Raw genomic sequence first — 21,856 nt, forward strand, 5'->3', positions numbered from 1 at the left:
ATTAACTGAAAGCCCCATTAAAAAAAAATCCTAAAAGCTAATGTAATACTCTTTTTCATTTTAGAAGTCATGTTATATTCTGGGGAGTTTTCCCCACAAATGTGTTTTTCTATGTTGTATTCTGATAAGGCTAAACTTTGTAGCTGCAAAGATTTGATTCCTTCAGATTGGAACATGATTTTCCCTGGTTATCTTAACGGGAAAAGCTGTGAAGTGGACACTTAGGGTTTTTCACATGCAGTGTTTCTTCTCTCCTCTTCTGGTAAAAGAACCTTATTTTCCTTGAGGATCCACTGGCTTCCCTCTGTGTCCATGTGGTTTAGGTAGACCTGGCCACACCCTTGGCTCCAGTGCTCTGCGTGCCCTGAGGCTGTGTCCAACCGGCACAATCAGGAGTTGGTTCAGGGCAGGCACATTCTGGCATCACCACGCAGTCAGGTGAGACTGGCCTCAGCAGGTGCCTGAGAAGGAGTTCGCCCAGTGCCTGTCACCTCTCCCTCAGGTGGTCTGTGGAAGCGATTTCAGCAGCCCCTCAGTCATTTCCTTCTCATTCTAAGCCATTCATCTTAGGAAGGAGAACCCAGGTTTGACCAAGTCTTTCTCCTTCAAAAGCTTACATGGAAGCTTTTAGGTAAATAGTCATACCTATTTATGTTTTCTAAATTAATTTTCTATTTTGTACCTTTTCTCCTGATGCTTCCTTGCCCTAGAATACTGTTCCTCTACACTCTCACTGTATAAATCCTACATAATCCTCAGGGTTCAATCTAAGTGCAACCTCTTCTGTGAACTGCACCCCTCTTAGCACGAAGTGTTCCCTTAATACTTTGATTGTGACTCACATTGACCACTTACCGCCTCTAGCTTTATAGTTTGTTAAATACATCTGTCTTCTCTCTTGACTGTGAACCCCTTGAGGTCTGAATCAGTTAAATTCACTGTATTTAACTGATTTGGGCTCATTGTTGACCTTTGCTCCAGTGGTGATTGAGGCTTTCCTCTGTGGTCCACAGATAAGTCTCCAGTATGTGGTGATCAGAAGACAGGAGGGGACTGGTCAGTGTGAGCGTGCCTGAGGGAGGATTAAGACAGATGCAGCCTGCACACAGCTACTTACAGTGGGTGGAAGCATCCCGAGGAGAAATGCGAGGTACCCACACCTGCAGCAGGCTGGGTGCACCTTCCTCCAATGTCAGGCAAATGAGAGCTTGAGGACATTGGGACCTTGTTCTTTAGCCAGAAAATGCCCACCAGCCATAAAGGTAATATCCTGAAGTCAAGTTCACAGGTGAACAGATCTAGCATCCATTTACTGTGCGCTAATGTTTAGGGTCAGTTGGCAGTTGGGGGTAGATATATGGCTCTTCATTCATGATCTCTTTGGCATTTGTGGCTCTTTGTTCTTTTTCAGAGCTCCATTTGTCCCTTTTCAGGAAATGCTGAACTCAAAGACTCTAGTCCTATTTGGGGACCAGCCAAATAGAGCTCTCAGGAGCCGAAGCCCACTATCTCCTTCCCATCTTCACTACCAGGGTGATGGGGACTTCCAAGGCACGAGGGGTGCTTCAGCTGCTCCCACATGCTCACTTGCTCTGGTTTCCCTGCTCTCTTGCGTGCTCTCCAATCCAATCTCCACACTGCTTCTGGGGTCCAGGTCCTAAAACAAATCTGACCATGTTCCTCCTGTACTTGAAATCCTTCAGTAACTGCCCGTTGTCCAGAACAAGATCAAGTTCTTTATTTTGGCATTCAAAATCCTCTGTGACTCCTCCCTCATTTCCCCCTTGCATTATGTTGAGGCCATGCCCAATTATTGGTGATCCACACCATGCTTTTTATTCACCCCATGGCTCCTACTCCTGCTTTCACTTCTTTTTGTGTGTGTGCTGTCCTTTCCACCCCTCTTTGCCTGGCTAGATCCAGCTCATCTTTTAAGCATTCCTGAAGTCATCTTCTTCAGGAAGCATTCTGAAGATCGTCCCACTGTGAGTTAAATGTCTCTTGTCTGAGGTCTCTTCTCCTAGTACCCTGTGCCCACCCCTAACTTAACATTTGGTGCCACTTGCTATTATCTGTGTATGAGTCACCTGCAGCACATCCAACTGCTCCTTGAGGATAGAGACTGTTATTCATCATTGTATAACCAGTACCTGGCAAAATGCCTGGCACAAAGTCAGTGTCGAATAATTTCTTGTTGGATAGAATTCCAATTTCTTCTGTCTTACAACTTGGAACGTGATTGCTGATTTGTCAGAAAGACTCTGCATGTCATATTTTCAAACATACAGGCATATGGTTCTATTAATGTATAAAAGTAACCCAGGGCTAGCTCTGAAAGCCAAAGAAGCTCCCTTTTCTTGAGGACTAAATGAGCTCTACCTTCCTTCCAGCACTCAGTTCTCCAACTGCAAGATGACGCCCATGAGAGTTAAATCAATGCAGTCAAGTTCCCAGTCATTGTCACAGGTGATATTTGTGGCAACACAGAAGTGCAGACAGTTCTCATAAATGTCTCTGCAAAAGAATCACCTTAGTTTAAAAGCACGTTGGGAGATCCATGACTGATTCCTACAGGAAGCTCAGAATTCATTCATGGTTGTAATCACCATGCTGGTTGCTTATCTCAGCAATCTTTCAAGATTCCTCTTTGCATTCCTGCATAATTTGTTGTATTGTGCCATTCTGTCCAAGTAATGATCAGTCCCATAAATATTGATTGAGTACCACACTACTCTGGGTATACATCTGTGAGAAAGAAATAGACAAAAACTTTTGCCCTCATAAAGCTTATATTCTAGTGAAAGAAACAGAAAATAAACATTGTAAGTGAACACAGTATGTAATATTGAAGGTGATAAGTACTACGAAAAATACAAGAAAGTAAGGAGAATCAGAAATGTGGTAGTGGTTTTTTTTTTGTTGGTTGGTTGTTTTTTAAAGGGAGGTTAATTTTAATAGAGGTAATGGTAGGCCTCAAGGAGAATTCGAACATTTGAGCAAACACTTGAAGGAGATGAGTGAGCAAGCCATGTGGAAATGCAAGCTGAGGGAACAGCCAGCACTGAGGCCTTAAGGAAGTTTGTACAAGGAACAGTGAGGAGAGCAGTGTGGGAGTTGCAGAGGGAGTGAGAGGGAGAGTAATAGGAGTGAGATCAGGATGGTACACAGGGTGGGCAGGGCCCAATTACAAAGAACCTAGTAGATCTTCATAAGGACTTTGGTTCACACTCTCAGATGAACAGGAAAGTCATTGCAGCATTTTGAAGAGAGATATGACATGATCTGGGCTTACAATTGTTCCCTCTGGTTCTGTGCTGGGAATAGACTATATCAGGGCAAGGGTGAGAGTGGGGAGACCTTTAGGAGTCTTCCACTGTTACCTAGATGGAAACAGTAGAGGCGAGAAGTGGTTACATTCTGGATATATTTTGGAAGGAGACCTATTAGGATTTCCTGATGTAGGGTGTGACAGAGAGAAGCGAAGGGATGGTTCCAATGTTTGGGGCCTGAGCAACTGGAAAGATGGAGTTGCCATGAAGTGAGCTGAGGAAGACTGCAAGTGGAGCCCCTGTGCGGGGCAGTCAGGAGTTGGACCTACTACATTTGAAGCATCTGTTGGATGCATCTACAGGGAGACATCAGTGGCAGTTAGATACAGAAATCTAGATTTCCAGAGGTAGGTCAAACTGTAGTTGTAAAGATGTGGTTGAGATGTAAATGGAGAAGAGAAGAGGCCCAAGGACTAAAAATTGGGACATTACAACACTTAAAAGTAGGGGAAAGAAGATAAACCAACAGAGACTAGGAAAGAGAAAGTCATTGTAGTAGTAAGAGACTTAGACTATCCAAAGACAAGAGAAAAACAATTGTTTCCAGGAGAAAGGGATGATCAGATCTGTCAGATGTTGCCAATAGGTCAAGTAAAATGAGGACTGAGAACTGACATTGGGTTTATCAATGTGCTGAATATGGTGACATGGGATACTGGGTTAAATAGTGTTCCTCCCCAAATTCCTATCTACCTAGAACCTCAGAATGTGACCTTATTTGGAAATAGTTTTTGTAGATATATGTAGTTAAGTTAAAAACTGGGCCCCAAATGATGGGACTGAAATCCAATGGCTAGTGTCCTTATAAGAAGACCATGTGAAGACGCAGAGGGACACACAGGGAGAATGCAGCATGATAATAGACAGGAATTGGAGTGATGCAGCTATAAGCCAAGGAGCCGAGGATTGCCGGTAACCACCAGAAGCTAGGAAGAAGCAAGGAGAAATTCTTACCTACAGCCTTCAGAGGGAGCATGGCCCCACTCAAATGTTGATTTCAGACTTCTAGCTTCCAGAACTGTGAGAGAATAAATCTCTGTTGACTTAAGCCACCCAGTTTGTGGTATTTTGTTATGGCAGCCCTAGGAAACTAATATACTTGGTGTCTTAGCTCAGACTGCCATAACAAAATACCACAGACTGGGGGCCTAAAACAACAGAAATTAATTTTCTCACAGTTCTGGAGGCTGGAAGTTAGAGGTCAGAATGCCAGCATGATTGGGTTCTGGTGAAAGCTCTCTTCCAGGATTGCAGGTGGCAGCTTTCTCACTGTGTCCTCACATGGTAGGTAGAGAGAAAGAAAGAGAAGAAGAGAGAGCTCTCTGGTGTCTCATCTTATAAGGGCACTAATCACATCATGAAGGCCCCACCCTCATGACCTCATCTAACCCTGATTACCTGCTCTGACCCCATCTGCAAAGATGAATTTTGGAGGGTACACAATTCAGTCCGTAGCACTTGGTAAAGCAGTCATTTAACATCTATGTACCTCAATTTCCTCATTGATAAAGTGGAGATAATAATGGAACCCGCCTCAAAGAATTGTGGTGAGGAGTAAATAGATTAATATATGTAATATGCTTAAAACAGTACATACTAAATCCTACATAGTGTTAACTATTATAATGATTATAAATCTAATCATTTTGTTTTGAAATTTAAATGATCATTTTTACTTCTTTGCTTAATTCTCAATTAGCTCATTAATTTGACAGATTAAATTTCCCTAGAGTTCTAAAGCCAATTTCACACTTAATCAAATTCTCTTAAATATTTCACAATAAAGGGAAAAAACCTTATAAATCTAGCAAAAAATTCTTCTAATATTTAAGCACTGTTTAAGCAATTGATTGACTATTTTCCCTTAAACATTTCAAACTAAGGTCACAAATTTAAAATGTGATTATATCAAACACTTCAAATATCTAACACAGTAGATGTTAAACAAAATTGTTCTCAAGGACTGTTACCTCTTATAATGGTAACAAATAAAATCTTATACATTTAGAATAAATTGCCTTGAGCATTTCAACATCTTAAAAATCAAATTCATAAATTTAGTATATTAGATTTTCCTAAGCATTTGAATATTGACTATAAATTTAACAAGTTAAGTTCTCCTAAATATATGCACTAAAATCATAAATCTGATAAATTTCTACTATATCATTTCATTAAGCATTTACCTTAAAAACATGAACAAAGCATAAACAAAGCAAAATTGTGTTATTACACTTAAATAAATACGACTTACACAAAAGCATCATTACTTCCTCATTTGTTATTCTTGTATGTTATACCTTTCTGGCATTACAAAGTTACTTTTCCAAATAACAGGAATAGAATTATCTGTTCAAGTCCTCTATAGTGACTGAGATTAGGAGAGAGCTGAGTCCCAAATTACAAAGGTAGGATATCTGTGCACAGACCTGGGACCGGGCATGGGCTGCCTCCCAGGGAGATTTCACCAAAGCTATGTATTAACAAAGGAAGTCTCTTCTTATGGTTGGCTTCTGCTAGCTGCATTGTCAGTGGGAGACATCCTCAGGCTTTTAAAATGGGATTTTTTCCCCTCAATCCAGTGCATCACATATATCCTAGGACCCTTTCAACTTTCACCCTTACCCAATTTTTTTATCATAACTTTTTTCTTCCTTCCCTGATTTGAGTAGATGGAGCTATGTGCGCCTGTGCTTGTGCGTGCACACACACACACACACATACACCACACACATATGCATATGTGCACACTGCTTAACAGTTACAATCAAACTTCCTGATAAGACCTCATTTACTCTTTCTTCTTGCTCATCATCCTCGGTTCTCTAGTCATCTATTGACAACTGAGCTCTTCAAGAGCAGGGTGTGCGTTGGTTATCTTCTTGTTTCTAGTGGTCAGCACATTTGCCTGGTGCTCAATAAGTGCTTGCTGAACCAATTAATGAATAAATGTACTGCATGTAAACTTGGAGTAACCAACCCAAAAATCCTCTACTTAACTTCATCAGGTAGAATAAGTTTTTCCCTTCAGCAATTCCCTAACTTGCCCCTTCATCTGAAAAACCATGACAACACTCTTCTTATCTTATGAACGGTGCCTCACTTATAGCCCTGCTTCTTGCTTGTTTTTGATGAACCCCTCTCAGTAACAGCCTGCATGTCACACGTGTCACCATTCACCACCTTCCCCTCAAGGTTGACCTGACAATGGATCTTAACATGCTTTCCTATGAAGTCTGGACTGTTCAGAGTTCTTTTCTGAACTGAGAATCCTTCTTAGAAAGGCGCCGTAATGGAATCGGCGTTCAAGGTGCCATAATTTGCCATCCTGGGCAGAGTACCTAAGAGCACACATTTGGATCCATAAATGCGTGATGGCAGATCCTGGCTCTGTCATTTACAACCTTTGTTGTTCGGCCTTTCTCAGACTCAGTTACCTCTGTAAAAAAAGTAATTGTAACATCTGTCACAGAGGGTCGAGGCAAGTATTGAATGAGAGAAGGTTTGCAAAGCTCTTAGGATAAAGCAGGGTGCTTGAGTGCTCAATAAATAGTGGTTATTACCCAAATGGACACTTCCATTTTCTGTCTTTTGCCCCAATCTCCTGGCTGGAAATGCAGTTACATTCACACTGCTTTAGTTCTTTAACATACTAATTCTTCAAGATGCAAGGGGGAGTGAAGACTAAAGAATGCCCTCCTTGGGGAAATTGGGAAGGGAAGAATCAGATTCTAAGCGGGCCAGGCATGATGTTTCTTCATATATTTGCAGAGCTGTATTAAGTAATAAATAGTCAACGAAATCCCAAGATTTTTATGTTTATTTAAAAAATAAAATTTTAAAATACAAGTGTAACAATATTAAGTATAATAAGATTGAATCATGTAATGAGTCACTTCAGTTTTTGACAAGCTTCTGATTTCAAAGCCCTTAGATACTTCCTGTAATCAAAACCCATTTTCCAATTCACAGGCAGATGTTATCTAATGATCTACTTAATCTTTTCATGTTCTTAATTTGGGGTCAGTCTCAATGGCCTGTCTCACATCAGCTGTCATTTTTGTGATAGAAATGTCACTTCACATTACAGTTTTCATTGGGACAGTTCTCATCTTTAGTTTCAATTCAATTTAATTCAAATCAAATCCATATGTCTCAGAACAATTGAATTTGCTTAAAATCCCCTCTGTTCAGATAAGATTGTAACCAGTACATCCTGTTGATGCCACTGAAGTTCCTGATACCTTCTAAACCCCTGGCGCTTCCTGATAACAAGGACGCTGCTGCTTCTGCCCCCTGAAATGGGCCCAGTACCAGCACTGGAACCAGTGAGGCAGCCTTACAGCCACCAGTACTTGAACCACCACTGCTGTCTCTGGCCTTGATGCCACAGTCTCCACCACCCCATCCCACCACCATTCCTACTGCGTCAGTGCTCTTCTGAACTACAGAAAAATCTTTCCTTATACCTCATTTAACAGAAATCTTGGCTGAGAAACAGCTTATTAGGTTACAAGAATGTAGAAAGATATTGTAATTTGCTTATTTTTTTGTTTGTTTGTTTGGGATTGGTTGAGTTTTTCAAGTCTTTCTCCCACAAGAGAGGCAAAAAGGACTGAGCCGCAGCACAATACACCCATGGCATACTCAAAATTGTCCTTCTCCTGGAAAAACTCAACTACTTTTCTCATGCCTGACTTGTATACCTGACTTTCCCTGGGAAAATTTGTTTACAAAAGCTTTTTTTGTAAGATTCCTGGTAGAAGTGACCTTACCACTCTGCCAAAGGTGTTGAAACTTCTTTAATCCCTTCATCTTGTGGGCTGGCAGACCAAAAGCGTTCTGGGGCCTTAGTGGCACTGTCTAGAGTAGGAAAACAAGGATGCTGGGGCCAGGCAGGATCAGGGCCCAGAAAACTCACCCAGGAGAAGGGGTAGACCAGTTGGCTGCTCCACAGTATTCCCAGGGGCTGAGCTTGATTCCAGCTAAGAGCACATAAGGAGACTTCACCAAGTGAGCAAAGCGCAGTTACAGAGGTCAGTTTGGAGCTGTACTGTGATTTGGCCACTGACAGCATGGCCTCTGCTGATGGTATTCCTGGGTATGGGGACTGTTAAAAGATGGGCTGAGGTCATAGCCCAGCCCTCTAAGCAGGCCTTAGGTAAGGCCATAACAAACCAGGTACAGAGGTAGTCCCTAAGGCTGGGCATTTTGGGAGAGCTCTACCCAAAGCAATCTGGAGGAACTATGCAAATGAAGAGGTGAAACTAAGGTCATAACAGGGAAGAATGGGGTATAGAGCTGAGGGGGCAAGTGAGATACACATGCAGGCCACTGGCCAGGGGAATCCAGAGAAATGGAATAAGAAGGTAGGAAGCTGTAGGTGGGATATGGCACCTGCTGCATGCTGCTAGCTTGGACTAGGGTTTCTTAAAGTTACCTCATCTGGCTAGATTTAGAGTGTCTAGAAAACCAGGGCAGAAGCTCAGATATATAGACTGAACTTACACAGTGCATTTAAGAATGATGTAATTGCTAAAGCTTAAACTTTTTATTTCATTTTATTTTTAAATTTTTTAAAATTTAAGTATAGTTGATTTACAATGTTGTGCTAGTTTCTGGTATACAACAAAGTGATTCAGTTATACATATATATATATTCTTTTTCATATTCTTTTCCATTATGGTTTATTACAGGATATTGAATATACTGTAGTTCCCTGTGCTATATAGTAGGACTTTATTGTTATCTATTTTATATATAGTAGTTTGTATCTGCTAATCTCAAACTCCTAGTTTATCCCTCCCCCACCCCCTTTCCTTTGTTTTCTATGTCTGTGAGTCCACTTCTGTTGCATAGATAAGTTCGTTTGTGTCATATTTTAGATTCCACATATAAGTGATATTATGTGGTATTTGTCTTTCTCTTTCTGACTTAATTCACTTCGTATGATAATCTCTAAGTCCATCCATGGTGCTGAAAATGGCATTATTTCATTCTTTTTTATGGCTGAGTAGTATTCCAGTGTGTGTGTGTGTGTGTGTGTGTGTGTGTGTGTGTGTGTGTGTGTGTATCACACCTTCTTTATCCATTCATCTGTCGATGGACATTTAGGTTGCTTCCATGTCTTGGCTATTGTAAATACTGTGAAGCTTAAACTTTGTAGTTAGAAGTCTTGGGTTCAAACTCTGACACTTAGCATGGCTTTGGGCAAACTAATCTCTCTAACATCTCTGTATCCTTCAGTAAAGAACTTCAGAGGTTCTTTTAAGGATTTGTAAAGTTCATATCACTATAGATAATGAAAAACTGAAGGCGTGTGGCATGTGGCCTCACTGGCTAGTAGCAGCACAGCTAATTCCAGACCACATGGCATTCATTGGTGGGGCTGAGCCTGCTGATGGTTTGCCTTCCTGATAAGAAAGGATTCAGGGACTGGCAAGCTGGCCTGCAGTATGAGTCTCACAGCTGGCAGAAGGGGCTCTGGGAACCAGTACCTGATGTGGGTGGTGGGTTGGGAAGCAGAGCCAGCTGGAGGGTGCTCCAGAGCATCTGGGAAAGTTGTATTTGAATCACAATATAAGGGAAATATCCATTCACATTTTCCTCCTAGATCCAGAAAAGAATATTCTTCTCCCAGGGGTATGGGTGTACCCACACCCATGCACACACTTCAGAGCCCAGGGTCACAGTCAGACTTGGCTTCTCCTTCACCAATTATGCTCTGGCTTGTATTACTTTCTCTAATAGCCTCACACATGAACACCTGATCTTTGAAATGCAGTCCAAACATTCCAGTTTGAGAACGTTTGCAGCTCTCCCATGGTTTACATGTTTGCTTTTTGTTATTGCTATGTCCATAGAAGTGACTCCAGTTTTCTTTCTCTCTGTGACTGCAGCATTAATACTCTTAGTCTGTATTGGAAGATGCCCTGAGTTTAAATTAACTTGAATGCTGGGCTGAGTGTGAATCACAAGATATCCTGCTACTCTAAGTCTGGGGCTCCAGTGAAAAAGCCCATCCCTCACAGCTTGAGAGCACGGAAGGGGTGTCACACCACGCGAACCACTCTCCCCTCCCCAGCCTTACTTCCTCCTGCTCCACTTCTCACACCAAATTCTGACAGTCCCTCCAACGCCCTTTCCTGCCTCTGCACAGGCTCCTTCCTCTGCCCACAGTGGCCTTCCCTCCTTCTCTCCTGATGGCCTCCCCTTCAGCCTAAATGGCCCAGCTCAAGACATCTTCAGAATCCTCCCTGTAGACCTCAACCCCCTTGAAGTTTGTCCTTCCCCGCTCTTTGCTTCTACGCATTTTACACACATCTCTGTTGTTTAGCTTCTCACGTTGTAATCTCTCCCTCTGTGAGCTCTTTGAAAGCAGGATGTGTGTCTTCCTCATGGTATCTGTATCCCCAGCATCTATCGTGGTGCCTGGCATTTGTCTGATACCCATTAAAAATATATGGATGACAGACATAGAAAATAAACTTATGGTTACCAAAGGAGAAGGGTAGGGGGATAAACTGGGAATTTGGGATTAACAGATATACACTACTGTATATAAAATAAACATCAAGGACCTACTGTTAGCACAGGGAACTATATTCAACTATATTCAATTGTAATAACCTATAATGGAAAAAAATCTGAAAAAGAACATATATATGTGTATGTGTGTGTGTGTATATATATATACATATATATACATATATATATACGTATACATATGTGTATATGTGTATATATATATATATAACTGAGTCACTTTGCTATATACTTGAAACATTGTAAATCAACTATACTTCAGTGTTAAAAAAAGGAAATATTTTTGTGTATGGTGAGAGGGTGTGTTCTAACTTCATTGATTTATATGCAGCTGTCCAACTTTCCCACCACCACTTGCTGAAGAGACTGTCTTTTTCCCATTGTATATTCTTGCTTCCTTTGTCAATGATTAATTGACCATAGGTGTGTGTGTTTATTTCTGGGCTCTCGATTCTGTTCCATTGATACATTATGTCTGTTTTTGTGCCAATACCATGATGTTTTGATTACTGTAGCTTTGTAGTATTGTCTGAACTCAAAATGGCTTGAAGACTTAAACATAAGACATGACACCATAAAACTCCTAGAAGAGATCATACACAAAACATTCTCTAACATCAATTGTACCAATGTTTTTTTAGGTCAGTCTCCCAAGGCAATAGAAATAAAAACAAAAATAAACAAATGGGATCTAATCAAACTTACAAGCTTTTGCATAGCAAAGGAAATCATCAACAAAACAAAAAGACAACCTATGGGCTGGGAGGAAATATTTGCAAATGATGCAACCGACAAGGGCTTAATTTCCAAAATATACAAACAGCTTATACAACTCAACAACAACAACAACAACAAAAACAACCCAATCGAAAAATGGGCCGAAGACCTGAATAGATATTTCTCCAAAGAAGAAATACAGATGGCCAATAGGTATATTAAAAGATGCTCAACATTGCTAATTATTAGAGAAATGCAAATCAAAACTACAATGAGGTACCACCTCACACCTGTCACAATGGCCATCATTAAAAAGTCTACAAGTGGGACTTCCCTGGTGGCACAGTCATTAAGAACCCACCAGCAGGGTGGATTCGGGTTCACCCGTGTCCCCAGTGCAGGGGACACAGGTTCGAGCCCTGGTCTGGGAAGATCCCACATGCCATGGAGCAACTAAGCCCGTGTGCCACAACTACTGAGCCTGCACTCTAGAGCCTGTGAGCCACAACTACTGAGCCCACATGCCACAACTACTGAAGCCCATGTGCCTAGAGCCTGTGCTCCGCAACAAGAGAAGCCACCGCAATGAGAAGGCCACGCACCGCAATGAAGAGTAGCCCCCGCTCGCCGCAACTAGAGAAAGCCCGTGCACAGCAACGAAGACCCAACACAGCCAAAAATTAAAAATATAAATAAATAAATAAATTTTTTTTTTTAAGTTTAAAAAAAAATGTCTACAAATGACAGATGCTGGAGAGGGTGTGAAGAGAAGGGAACCCTCCTACACTGTTGGTGGGAGTGTAAGTTGGTACAGCCACTGTGGAAAACAGTATGGAGGTTCCTCAGAGAACTAAAAATAGAATTACCATATGATCCAGCAATCCCACTTCTGGGCATATATCCAGACAAAACTGTAATTTAAAAAGATACATGCACCCCTATGTTCATAGTAGTGCTATTCACAGTAGCCACGACATGGAAGCAACCTAAATGTCCATCAACAGATGAATGGATAAAGAAGATGTGGTACATATATACAACAGAATACTACTCAGCCATAAAAAAGAACAAAATAATGCCATTTGCAGCAACATGGATGCAACTAGAGATTATCATACTAAGTGAAGTAAGTCAGAAAGAGAAAGACAAATACCATATGATATCACTTATATGTGGAATCTAAAATATGACACAAATGAACCTATCTATGAAACAGAAACAGAATCACGGACATAGAGAATAGACTATTGGTTGCCAAGGGGGAGGCGGATGGGAGAAGGATGGAGTGGGAGGTTGAGGTTAGCAGATGTAAGCTTTTATGTATAGAATGGATAAACAACAAAGTACTACTGTACAGCAGAGAGAACTATATTCAATATCCTATGATAAACCATAATGGAAAAGAATACTTAAAAACAAATGTGTGTATATATATATATACACATACATACATACATATATATGTATAACTGAATCACTTTGCTTTATAGCAAAATTAACACAACATTGTAAGTCAACTGTACTTCAATTAAAAAAAGAAAATAACTGAAAAAATATATATATATGGATGAAAACCAAAGCATTCTTTTTGTTTCTTCTTCCTACAGAAACGATGACTATGGGTAAGAGGACCACTTATGCCAAGAACACAGTAGGACAACCATCTTACAAAGATCTTCAGTAACTTTCCCCATCCAACAACATCCAGACGACGCCAGTGACCAAATAAATATTCAGCTGTAACCACAGCAATAACTGGCCCTCTTTCCAGATTGGGTTTGCTGAACGTGAACAGTCCAGCCGTCTTCAGGTGGCCTAAGGTGGTATGCTGTAGGGGAAGCACATCTCTTCTGGCCAAGAATTGAGATTGGACTATGGAAGAAACCACCTGATACAGTGAGAGTACTCAGAGTACCTAAAGGACTCTTAATGATTAACATAAGGCCCTTGGTGATGGGGTCGTAGCAGCTGCCCTGGCAATGTCACTCTGACATGATGTTATTTGCTTGAAGGCCCTGGAAGGACAGAATATTTTAAAATCTATCCAGGTGCTAAATAGGCAGCAGATCTAATTCACACTGGACTACCACTGAGCTAATAGTTGTCTCCAGAAAATAATTTCGCCCAAGAAGTACTCCAGCTTTGCAAGGAATAGCCCCAGGAGAGTAATAGGATAAGCAGGCTGTTACCCCGGAGAAAATCGAGTACAAAGAGGTCTAGTTCACAGAAAATTCACTGCCTACTCCCATGTACATGGCAGTGAGTACCAGTTGATCATGGCCCTCTCTTCTGCAAAACCCAGATGTGAGGAGTCAGAATCTCCAACACTGTTTTCAAGATAACCAGTAGCCACTTCCTTTCAACTGGTGTTGGCAATGAGAATGAAAGTTCATTGTCATCCCTGTTAGAGAGGCATACATCTCAATGGCATAGGCATTCTGGAATACCCTTTCCCAGGTACATTTGTCCACTGAGAGAACAGCCTCAGAACAGAAGTACCATGGAGTGAGCTGAGTTCTTGGAGAGATGATACGGCTGGCCCCTGATTGAAGGCACAACTTTTGGGCCTTCTTGGCCTGAGTGCCTTCTGAGGTATTTCCATATGCAACAGCCCAGACGCATAGCCTTGGGCAGCCACCGACCGGTTTCCTTTCACTTCCGGACACATGCGTCACTTTCACAGCACTTGGGGAATGGAAATACCTGCAGGAGTGAAGGTCAAGGGCTCTCCCCGGGTATCACATTCATTACTCAGCTTCCTTTGTGACCACATCAGCCAACCCACTGCCAGCTGTGTTCTTCATCCTCATTGCTTCTGCCTCCATACAAATGAAACTAAAGGCCTCAGCATGGCCTGGGGGTGGTGTTGTTACCTAGTGGCCCTCTCTCTCCCATTATAGGTGTAAGGTGCCCTGTCCATTCATTTGCACCATTTCTCCGAGACAGCATTTCCCTTTCATACAATCTCTTTGCAGCAGAATCCAGAGTTGGACTGTAGTTTACCTTCCTGGGAAGCTCATTTATCTTCATTTGAATGAACACTTCCATGTGGGACTAACTTGGTGGAAGCACAATCATTGCAGATCTTCAGAAAGTTCTTATTGCCACAGCTACCCAGTACAAGAAACTACCCTAATGTCAGATCTTAAAAGGATGGAGACCTTTGGTTGTATGAGGCAGTGTTACAATATTCCAGCTTCATGTGTTCCCCAGCCTGCCTAATCCATTTCCATCTCTGATTGGCTTTCAACCTCCAGGACCCAAAGGGAACCCAAGGTTCTGCCTATGTCTGTTGACATGAGAAGAATTCAACTTTCTTTGCCCAAGGTTCCCTCTGCCTATTCCTCTGCATTCAGACATCTTCCATCATACCAGTGTTTAGAACCAAAGCATGAAGGACTCGTGCCAGCAGGATAGTCAGCAGAAATATTATCTCTAGATGCAGGCAGATGAGCCCAGAGGATGGTCCCAGAGAAACCAGACTGGCCCCAATAGATATCCAGCAACCATCCCAATAAACATTGACTTGTCCTTGGCACTGGGAGCCTGGGTAGGAGATCCTGGGGCAGCTGTGCCTATTGTTCCCCAGGCTAAGATCTTCCTGCCTAAAGAACTAGCAGCCCTGGGGTACTTATGAGTATGCTACTGGCTTGTTGGTATGAAACAGAAGGTGGCTTTGTAGGGGCCAGCAGGCAAAGAGGCAGGCAGGTGGCTTGTGCTGGAAAGCTTTGCCTAACAGTCCAGCCGTGGCCAGAGGCTGGTTATAAATTTGAACTCCCTGAGCCCATCTGCAACTCTGCCTCTGTTCTCTTGCCTTCTGTTTGGTTTCCCTTTAGTTTCCTAGTAAATGTTCCTTTTGAAAAATTCCAACCTTGTTTCATTGAACTTGGGGGGAAGATAATTCTCCGTTGTCTTTTCCAGGATAGAGAAGGAAATTAAAGTACCTTGAAAAAATGGAAATGGCAGTGGAAAGGGATATAACCTGGTTAGATCTTTGGAAGAGACCTTGGGGAAAACTGGTTCCAAGAGATGGGGAAAAACCAACTGTCTCCCTCAATCACCTGGCACTGATTCTCAGCCCATTCCTCTTGCTGCCTTTGTCTTCAAGGAGATCTGCCCTATTTGAGTGTTGCTGCAAAAGCATCTTCCCAGCCAGTGAACTGGGCACATTTTGCAGGCGATGTGATACCTAGGAAGTACACTGGTGCATGACCAGAGGAGGAATAGGGGAGGGGAGGGAAAGGAATGGTTTCTACAGTGTGGATGTTTTCAAAATGCCCAAACAAGCATGACTCTAAATGGAATGATTTTGTCCTTATGGCCATCAGTAGAACTACATTTCATATGAAGAGAATAAAGGCATACTCTCAAGCCAACAAGACTGACAAAAGATAGATATGGAAAATGTCTTGCTATCTTCATGGCCATCCTGTCCTGGTGGGTGTTCCAATTATCTATCGCTGCATAACAAAGCACTACAAAACTTAGTGGTTTAAATGACAAGTTATCTCTCATGATTCTGTGGGTTGGCGGTGTTTAGGTGATTGCTCTCTCTTGGAGTCTTACGGTTGCTATCAGATGGCAGCTGAGGCTGGTATCACCTGAATACGGAACGGGGCAGGATATCCATGATGGACTCTTTGCATATACCTCTGGCTCCTCTATTGGGATGACCAGAACAGCTGGAGGCTTATTGGGCATCTCTCTACACATAGTCTCTCCACATGGTTAGCTTGTGCTTCCTCACAACATGGAGGTCTCAAGGCAGTCAGACTGCTTTCATAGCGGCTGGCTTCCCCCAGAGCTAACGTTGCAAGAGGTCCCAGTAGATGCTGCAAGGCTCTTCTAAATAACCTCGGAAGTAACACAGAGTCATTCCCAGCACAGACTGTTGGTCAAAAGCAAGTCATAGGGCCAGCCTAGATTCAAGGGGAAGGGATTACACAAGAATGGAATACCAGAAAGTGTGGCTCATCTCATCGGGGCCACTTTGGAGATAGTGGGGATGGGAGTGGAGGGGGAGGTTTCACTGAATCAGAAGGCTTCCTGGATAGCTGTCACTTTAAAATCATATGCAGTACTTAACATGCACGAGGGTGGAGTGAGGGGGGAAGAATAAGGGCCAGAGGAGAAGGGGAAGGGTTATTCATGAACACTTAAATAGAGCATAAGCTGAAGAAAAGTGAATAGTTATGGTCAAAACAGAACTTACAGCGTCACAAGAAACCCTGGAGGAAAATTGTCATTCTAGTGACTGCTCAAAAGCTTGAGTTGAATGCTTTTTATCCCCCTAATCTTTACTGCCAAAGTAAAAGTCCAAACAAGACATTCCCATGCTTGGGAACATACTTAGAAATGAAAATGCTAAGTAAGTAAGCACAGGTTGTTTGTCCCTTTTCTGAAGACTTCGCTTCAGAAAGAATTACTGTAGTTAATTAAGAGACAGAGATTTTATCAAATCTAGTTTAAGCATAGCTCTGCCAGTTGTCCCCTGGCATGAGGTCCTGGCATGGCTACGGTTGCCATGGTGCTTTCTCCAGTCTGCCCCTCCCTCTCTTGCAGCAGTCCCGCCATATGGAATAGTCAGGGTCGGTCCACTGCTCTTCCCTCCACCCTGGCCTCCTCCAAACTCAGCCACCTTGCTAGAACTTTCAAAGCAAAGTTACAGAAAATGATTTAATGCACTGAGAAAAGGACATAACCATGGATGCGCATATGGCCAAAAACAGCGTCTGCAGCCTGTACGTGGATCCTGAGAATTCTGCAGGCCATGTGGCTGCCCATGGCCACCCATTTCACTGATGGCCACTGAGGGGTATTGAGAGTGTCCAGCCTGGGAGGGCCTTGGAATGGCCAGAGAGGATGGCCTCACCTGTTTCTTTACTGTCCTGTTCTAGATCCCTGTGAAGAATCTCTCTCACACATAGGATTCCTGAGCTGCTTGCTGACATGGAGCGCAGCCAGAGGCTAAGAGTGGCCAGTGAGACCTCTCTGAGGCTCGGGTTTTCCCACCGATGGGGGTCTTCTGACTCTTCCCCCTCCAATCCTCTCTCAGGGCCAGAAAGAGGCCATAACCCTTCAATGTCCTTTAACAACCACCTGTGGGCACTTTCCTAACCACAGACCCAGTGACACCTGCCGCAAAGGCGCTGCTTGGCACCTTACCTTCTCAGCCAGAGAGAAGTCATAGGCAGTGTTCAGAGAAATCTAGTGTGTCTCCGAGATGCCCGTTCCGTATGAGTGGAGCCCTTCCATTGTAGCACAAGCTATTCTACCTTCTCTCCAACTTCATATCAAATAGGCTGACCTTCATGGAAGAAGTGAAATAGTAAAGCTCAGGAAAAGATAATAATCAGAAAAATTGCCCCAGCAGTTGAGGAAATATCCCGGAGAAGACCTGTAGGAGAACTCTGAGAAAAATAGGAAAAAAGAGGGTTGGCTGTTATTCTGGGAGCTGCAGAAGACAAGCCCTGGTCCTCAACGCTAAGCCCAGATGTGAGGTAAAGGAAGCTCTGGTCAGTGCCACGGACCTGCCTCCAGTGTTGATGATGTCAGATATAAAGCTCCCTTTGCTCAGTCTCCCAAGAGAACAGATCAAGGCTCTCCAATGACTATGGCAGAACCCACCTCCTCCTTCTTCCACTCAAGAGGCTTACATGTCACTTGCTGCCTAGGCTCCCTGGGCATATGGGCTGCAAAGTTAAACCAGTAGTATGATCACTTCTGTCCCCTCGCTCCCTGGTGTCTTCTCACTGTGTCCAGGAGCTCTGGGCATGGGAAGGACTAAGAATCAAGATTGAAGATGGCCCCCAAGGCCCCAGAGGATCAAGAGCCAGCCCTGAAGTCCCGTACTTCGGCTAAGTCTCAGTGGCATCAGGGTCCCCCATCTCATCCACAGGCCAGCTGATGATTCTCATGTACCTCCTGGTAGGGAAGAGGAGAACAGGCCAAAGGGACCTGGGCCACAGAGGCTGTCCCCTTAACTCATTGCTACTGCCTCTCCAAACTCCATCATAAGGTAGATTTCCCTGGGAAACGGATGAGCATTGCCAGACAGTTTTTTTTTTAAGTATATTTATCAATATGAAGATTATTGATGATAACACCACATCCTATAGTTTACAATGCATGGTATCATTTTTTTTATCCATTTTCTTTATTTTTTGAAAATTCAACTTGTAATTCCAAGTGGTAAAGGTAGTTTAAAAAAAAAAACAAGTTAATATCTTCTTGGCTCGATACTAAATTTATTGTAGTTATTATTCCAATAACTATCCATTGCATTAAAGCTATTTCCAAACCAGCATTTGACATAGTAATATTGATGGTTTTTCCTATCAAGTAAACATCATCTTCAAGACACTGACTTTTTCACAATTTAGATAAAATTCTTTTTGCATGGCAGCAGTATCCAGATTTGAATTTTCAAGTAAAGACAATTTCTCTAATTCACCAAACTCAAAGCTTTCAGGTAATAATAAAATCATTTCTTCAAATACCTAAAGATATTTGTATTCATGGCCTCAGAGATGAACTTATGGACTATATAAACTGGTGAATAAATCTTCCAGAAACAAGTTTTACCTTCATCTCAAAACAGTAATGATTTTTTAAATATATATTTTTCTTCAAGAAATTTTGTAACTATAATTAAATTTTAAGTCTAAAATAGAGTTTTCCAATGATCCTTACCTTAAAAGTGCACTAGAAAGTACAAACAAGATAAGGACTCAATAAAGAAAAGCATTGCCATAAACTGTACCTTTCTTAAAGGCAAACAAATGTGCTGTCCCTGCCTGTGTGTCTACAAACTCAGATGGGAACCCTGGCTGAGGGCTCATTGGGCCTGTTGGATCCAGAAAGGCTTACAGACTTTCTTACACAAGCAGCATTGTGTCCCAACATTATGGTCAGTATTTTAAAATTGTGTTCTCTGCATAGAAAGAGTGAATATATGAATGTTTCATTGAGAATAAGACCCAGGCAGTCCTGAGCTAAGTAAGCCCCCCTGGAGAGAATAAGGTGTCTCGGCTTACCATATAAAGTGAAAGAGGAACACTAAATGCTATTTTCCAAATCAGAACTCCTTCAACCAAAGTAAATATTTTTCATATATATATATATATATATATATATATATATATATATATATATATATGTATCGATTTTATTTTGTTCTCTGCAAAGTTGTGTCACACTATCTTGAACAGCACTAACAGGTTTTGCAATAATTGGATTTGTTTGAGGAAAATTAACAAGAGGACATTTAAACTTTGCCTCCGGGTGTTTTCCACGCTTGAGATCCGCAGGAAGCTGCTTGCCTGATCCCGGCCCTAACCAGCGCTGTTAACCCCTGCTGGCCCTTTCACAGCTACTCCCTGGCCTGCTGACACTCTCCTTAGCAGTCCACTTAGCAGCTCCGACAAACCCTCTGGGGCTTCTGGGTCAAAAGAATGGCCACTTTGGCAGCAACTGCCACTTGGTTTTGATTCTCCCCACTCTGAAAGGTGGTTCTTTTTTTCCCAAAAAATTCAGAGCAAAGGAGAATGAATCCATGTCACCAAACAGAATAAGAACAAGGACAACCACTGTGTGTGCGTGCAGGGGAGTGGGGGGGAAACTCTAGAGCCAGCCCAAATGCCGTATTCTTCATTTTTTCCCTACGTTTTAAAGTTTATTCATCTTGAACTTTTAGGGGACATAAAGATGGAATTTCAAAAAACATAAACAGTGGATTCAAAGGAAATCCAAGGGGGTATATCCGTGACTTGAAAGAGTCCCATAAAACCAGAAAAGTTTAGTAAATTACTCAAACACTTATTCTGTTTGGTAGACCAAATATTGACATTTGGTTGAATGGCTCCATTATGTCAATGTTCCCAGCCCATGTAAAAGTAGCTGTTGGCAGGTGCCTTCTTAAAGGACTGTTCCTGTGCGTGAAGCCTCAGTGGGATCTACTATCCCTCAGAGGGGCCCTTTCTGGCTTGGAAGAGCAGACTCAGGAAACGCCAGTGCAGTCTTCAGGTCTTCTGATGCTTCCATATGGAGGGCAAGTCCTTGTGGAGAAAGGCATTTATGTAAATGAAGGAAGGGGACTTCCCTGGTGGTCCAGTGGTTAAGTATCCGCCTTCCAATGCAGGGGACGTGGGTTCGATCCCTGGTCAGGGAAATAAGATCCCACACGCTGTGGGGCAACTAAGCCTGTGCGCTCTGGAGCCCGTGTGCCACAACTAGAGAACCCATGTGCTGCAACTACTGAGCCCATCCGCCACAGCTAGAGAGAAGCCCCGTGTGCCGCAACAATATATCCCGCATGCCACAATGAAGATCCCGTGTGCAGCAACTAAGACCCGATGCAGCTAAATAAATACATAATTTTTTTTTAAAAAAAGTTAAAAACTTTTTAAACTTTTCTTCATGAGGGAAGAACTCATGACCTTTGACTCCAGCGGACAAGGTAAAATCACTAGTTTGGAAAAGGCAGATTTCAGGCTTGAAGCTGTAATTATACAGGGGTTAAGGACTGGGAAGGAAGATTAACTAAAATTTACCCACCACTTGAAACTATTCTAGTGCATGATCTCACTGCTTTGGGTTCTAATCATAAAACATCTGCCTCGTTCTGGTAGACGGAAGCAGTGGCAGAGACCAGCTGGCCCCAGAAGATGCAGAAGGAACTCAAACCAGTCCAAGTGCTGGTTGGAGACAGCCCTGCCCGCGGTGGGGCTGAGCATCTGCTCTGCCACTGACCAACCCTGTAACCTCCAGCCCTCAGGGGCCCTGCCCAGACCTTGTCAGTCCCTGGTACAAACAGATCGCAGACATACCCGAGGGAGAACAGCGGTGCACCTGTGGTTGTACTTGGTTCCCACTCTTCTGGGATTCAGAGGACTTCCTGGAAGAAGCAATCCCCAAAGGGCTCAAGCCCACAACAGAAACATGGCCACAAGAAGCCTCTGCCTTGAATTTCCTGCCCTGCCCCAGCCTCTCGCTGATCTTTACTTCATGGTGCTTGGTATCCCCAGGCCACTGTACAGAGGCACGCACAAGCACAAATGCAATTATTGTACAGGCACAGCTCAGAAGAGGCTGGTGTGGGGCTTCATGTCCCTCCTAGGCAGGGGGAAATGACTGAGGAGAGCTGGGCCTATGCAGAGCCCATGCAGAGCTGGGAGACCTAAGCTTGTGCATTTCTTTGCAGCAAGGAGCTCTCTGGGTCTTCCTGTGACCCTCAGTCATGGCAGCTCTCCCCTCTCATTTTATG

The 21,856-nt window shown here is 42.8% G+C and overlaps 1 protein-coding gene across 6 annotated transcripts in view; it reads left to right on the forward strand.

Annotated features, from left to right (window-relative positions):
- LOC309667659 (synaptotagmin-9) overlaps nucleotides 1-21,856 on the forward strand; it is a 232,073-nt gene that overhangs the window by 170,421 nt on the left and 39,796 nt on the right. For 2 of the 6 annotated variants that reach the window (XM_082476323.1, XM_082476325.1), the window contains one exon: nucleotides 13,200-15,458. The exons of the other annotated variants lie outside the window; for them this stretch is intronic. Coding sequence is in view for 1 of the 2 variants with exons in the window: in XM_082476325.1 (XP_082332451.1) it covers nucleotides 13,200-13,208 (9 nt within the window). In the remaining variant the exon portion in view is untranslated. Of the gene's footprint in view, nucleotides 1-13,199; nucleotides 15,459-21,856 lie in introns of those variants that run through there. 6 annotated transcript variants of the gene reach the window in all.

Source organism: Balaenoptera physalus (genome assembly GCF_965194825.1).
Source record: "Balaenoptera physalus genome assembly, chromosome: 10".
In the NCBI taxonomy this organism is placed as follows: domain Eukaryota; kingdom Metazoa; phylum Chordata; class Mammalia; order Artiodactyla; family Balaenopteridae; genus Balaenoptera; species Balaenoptera physalus.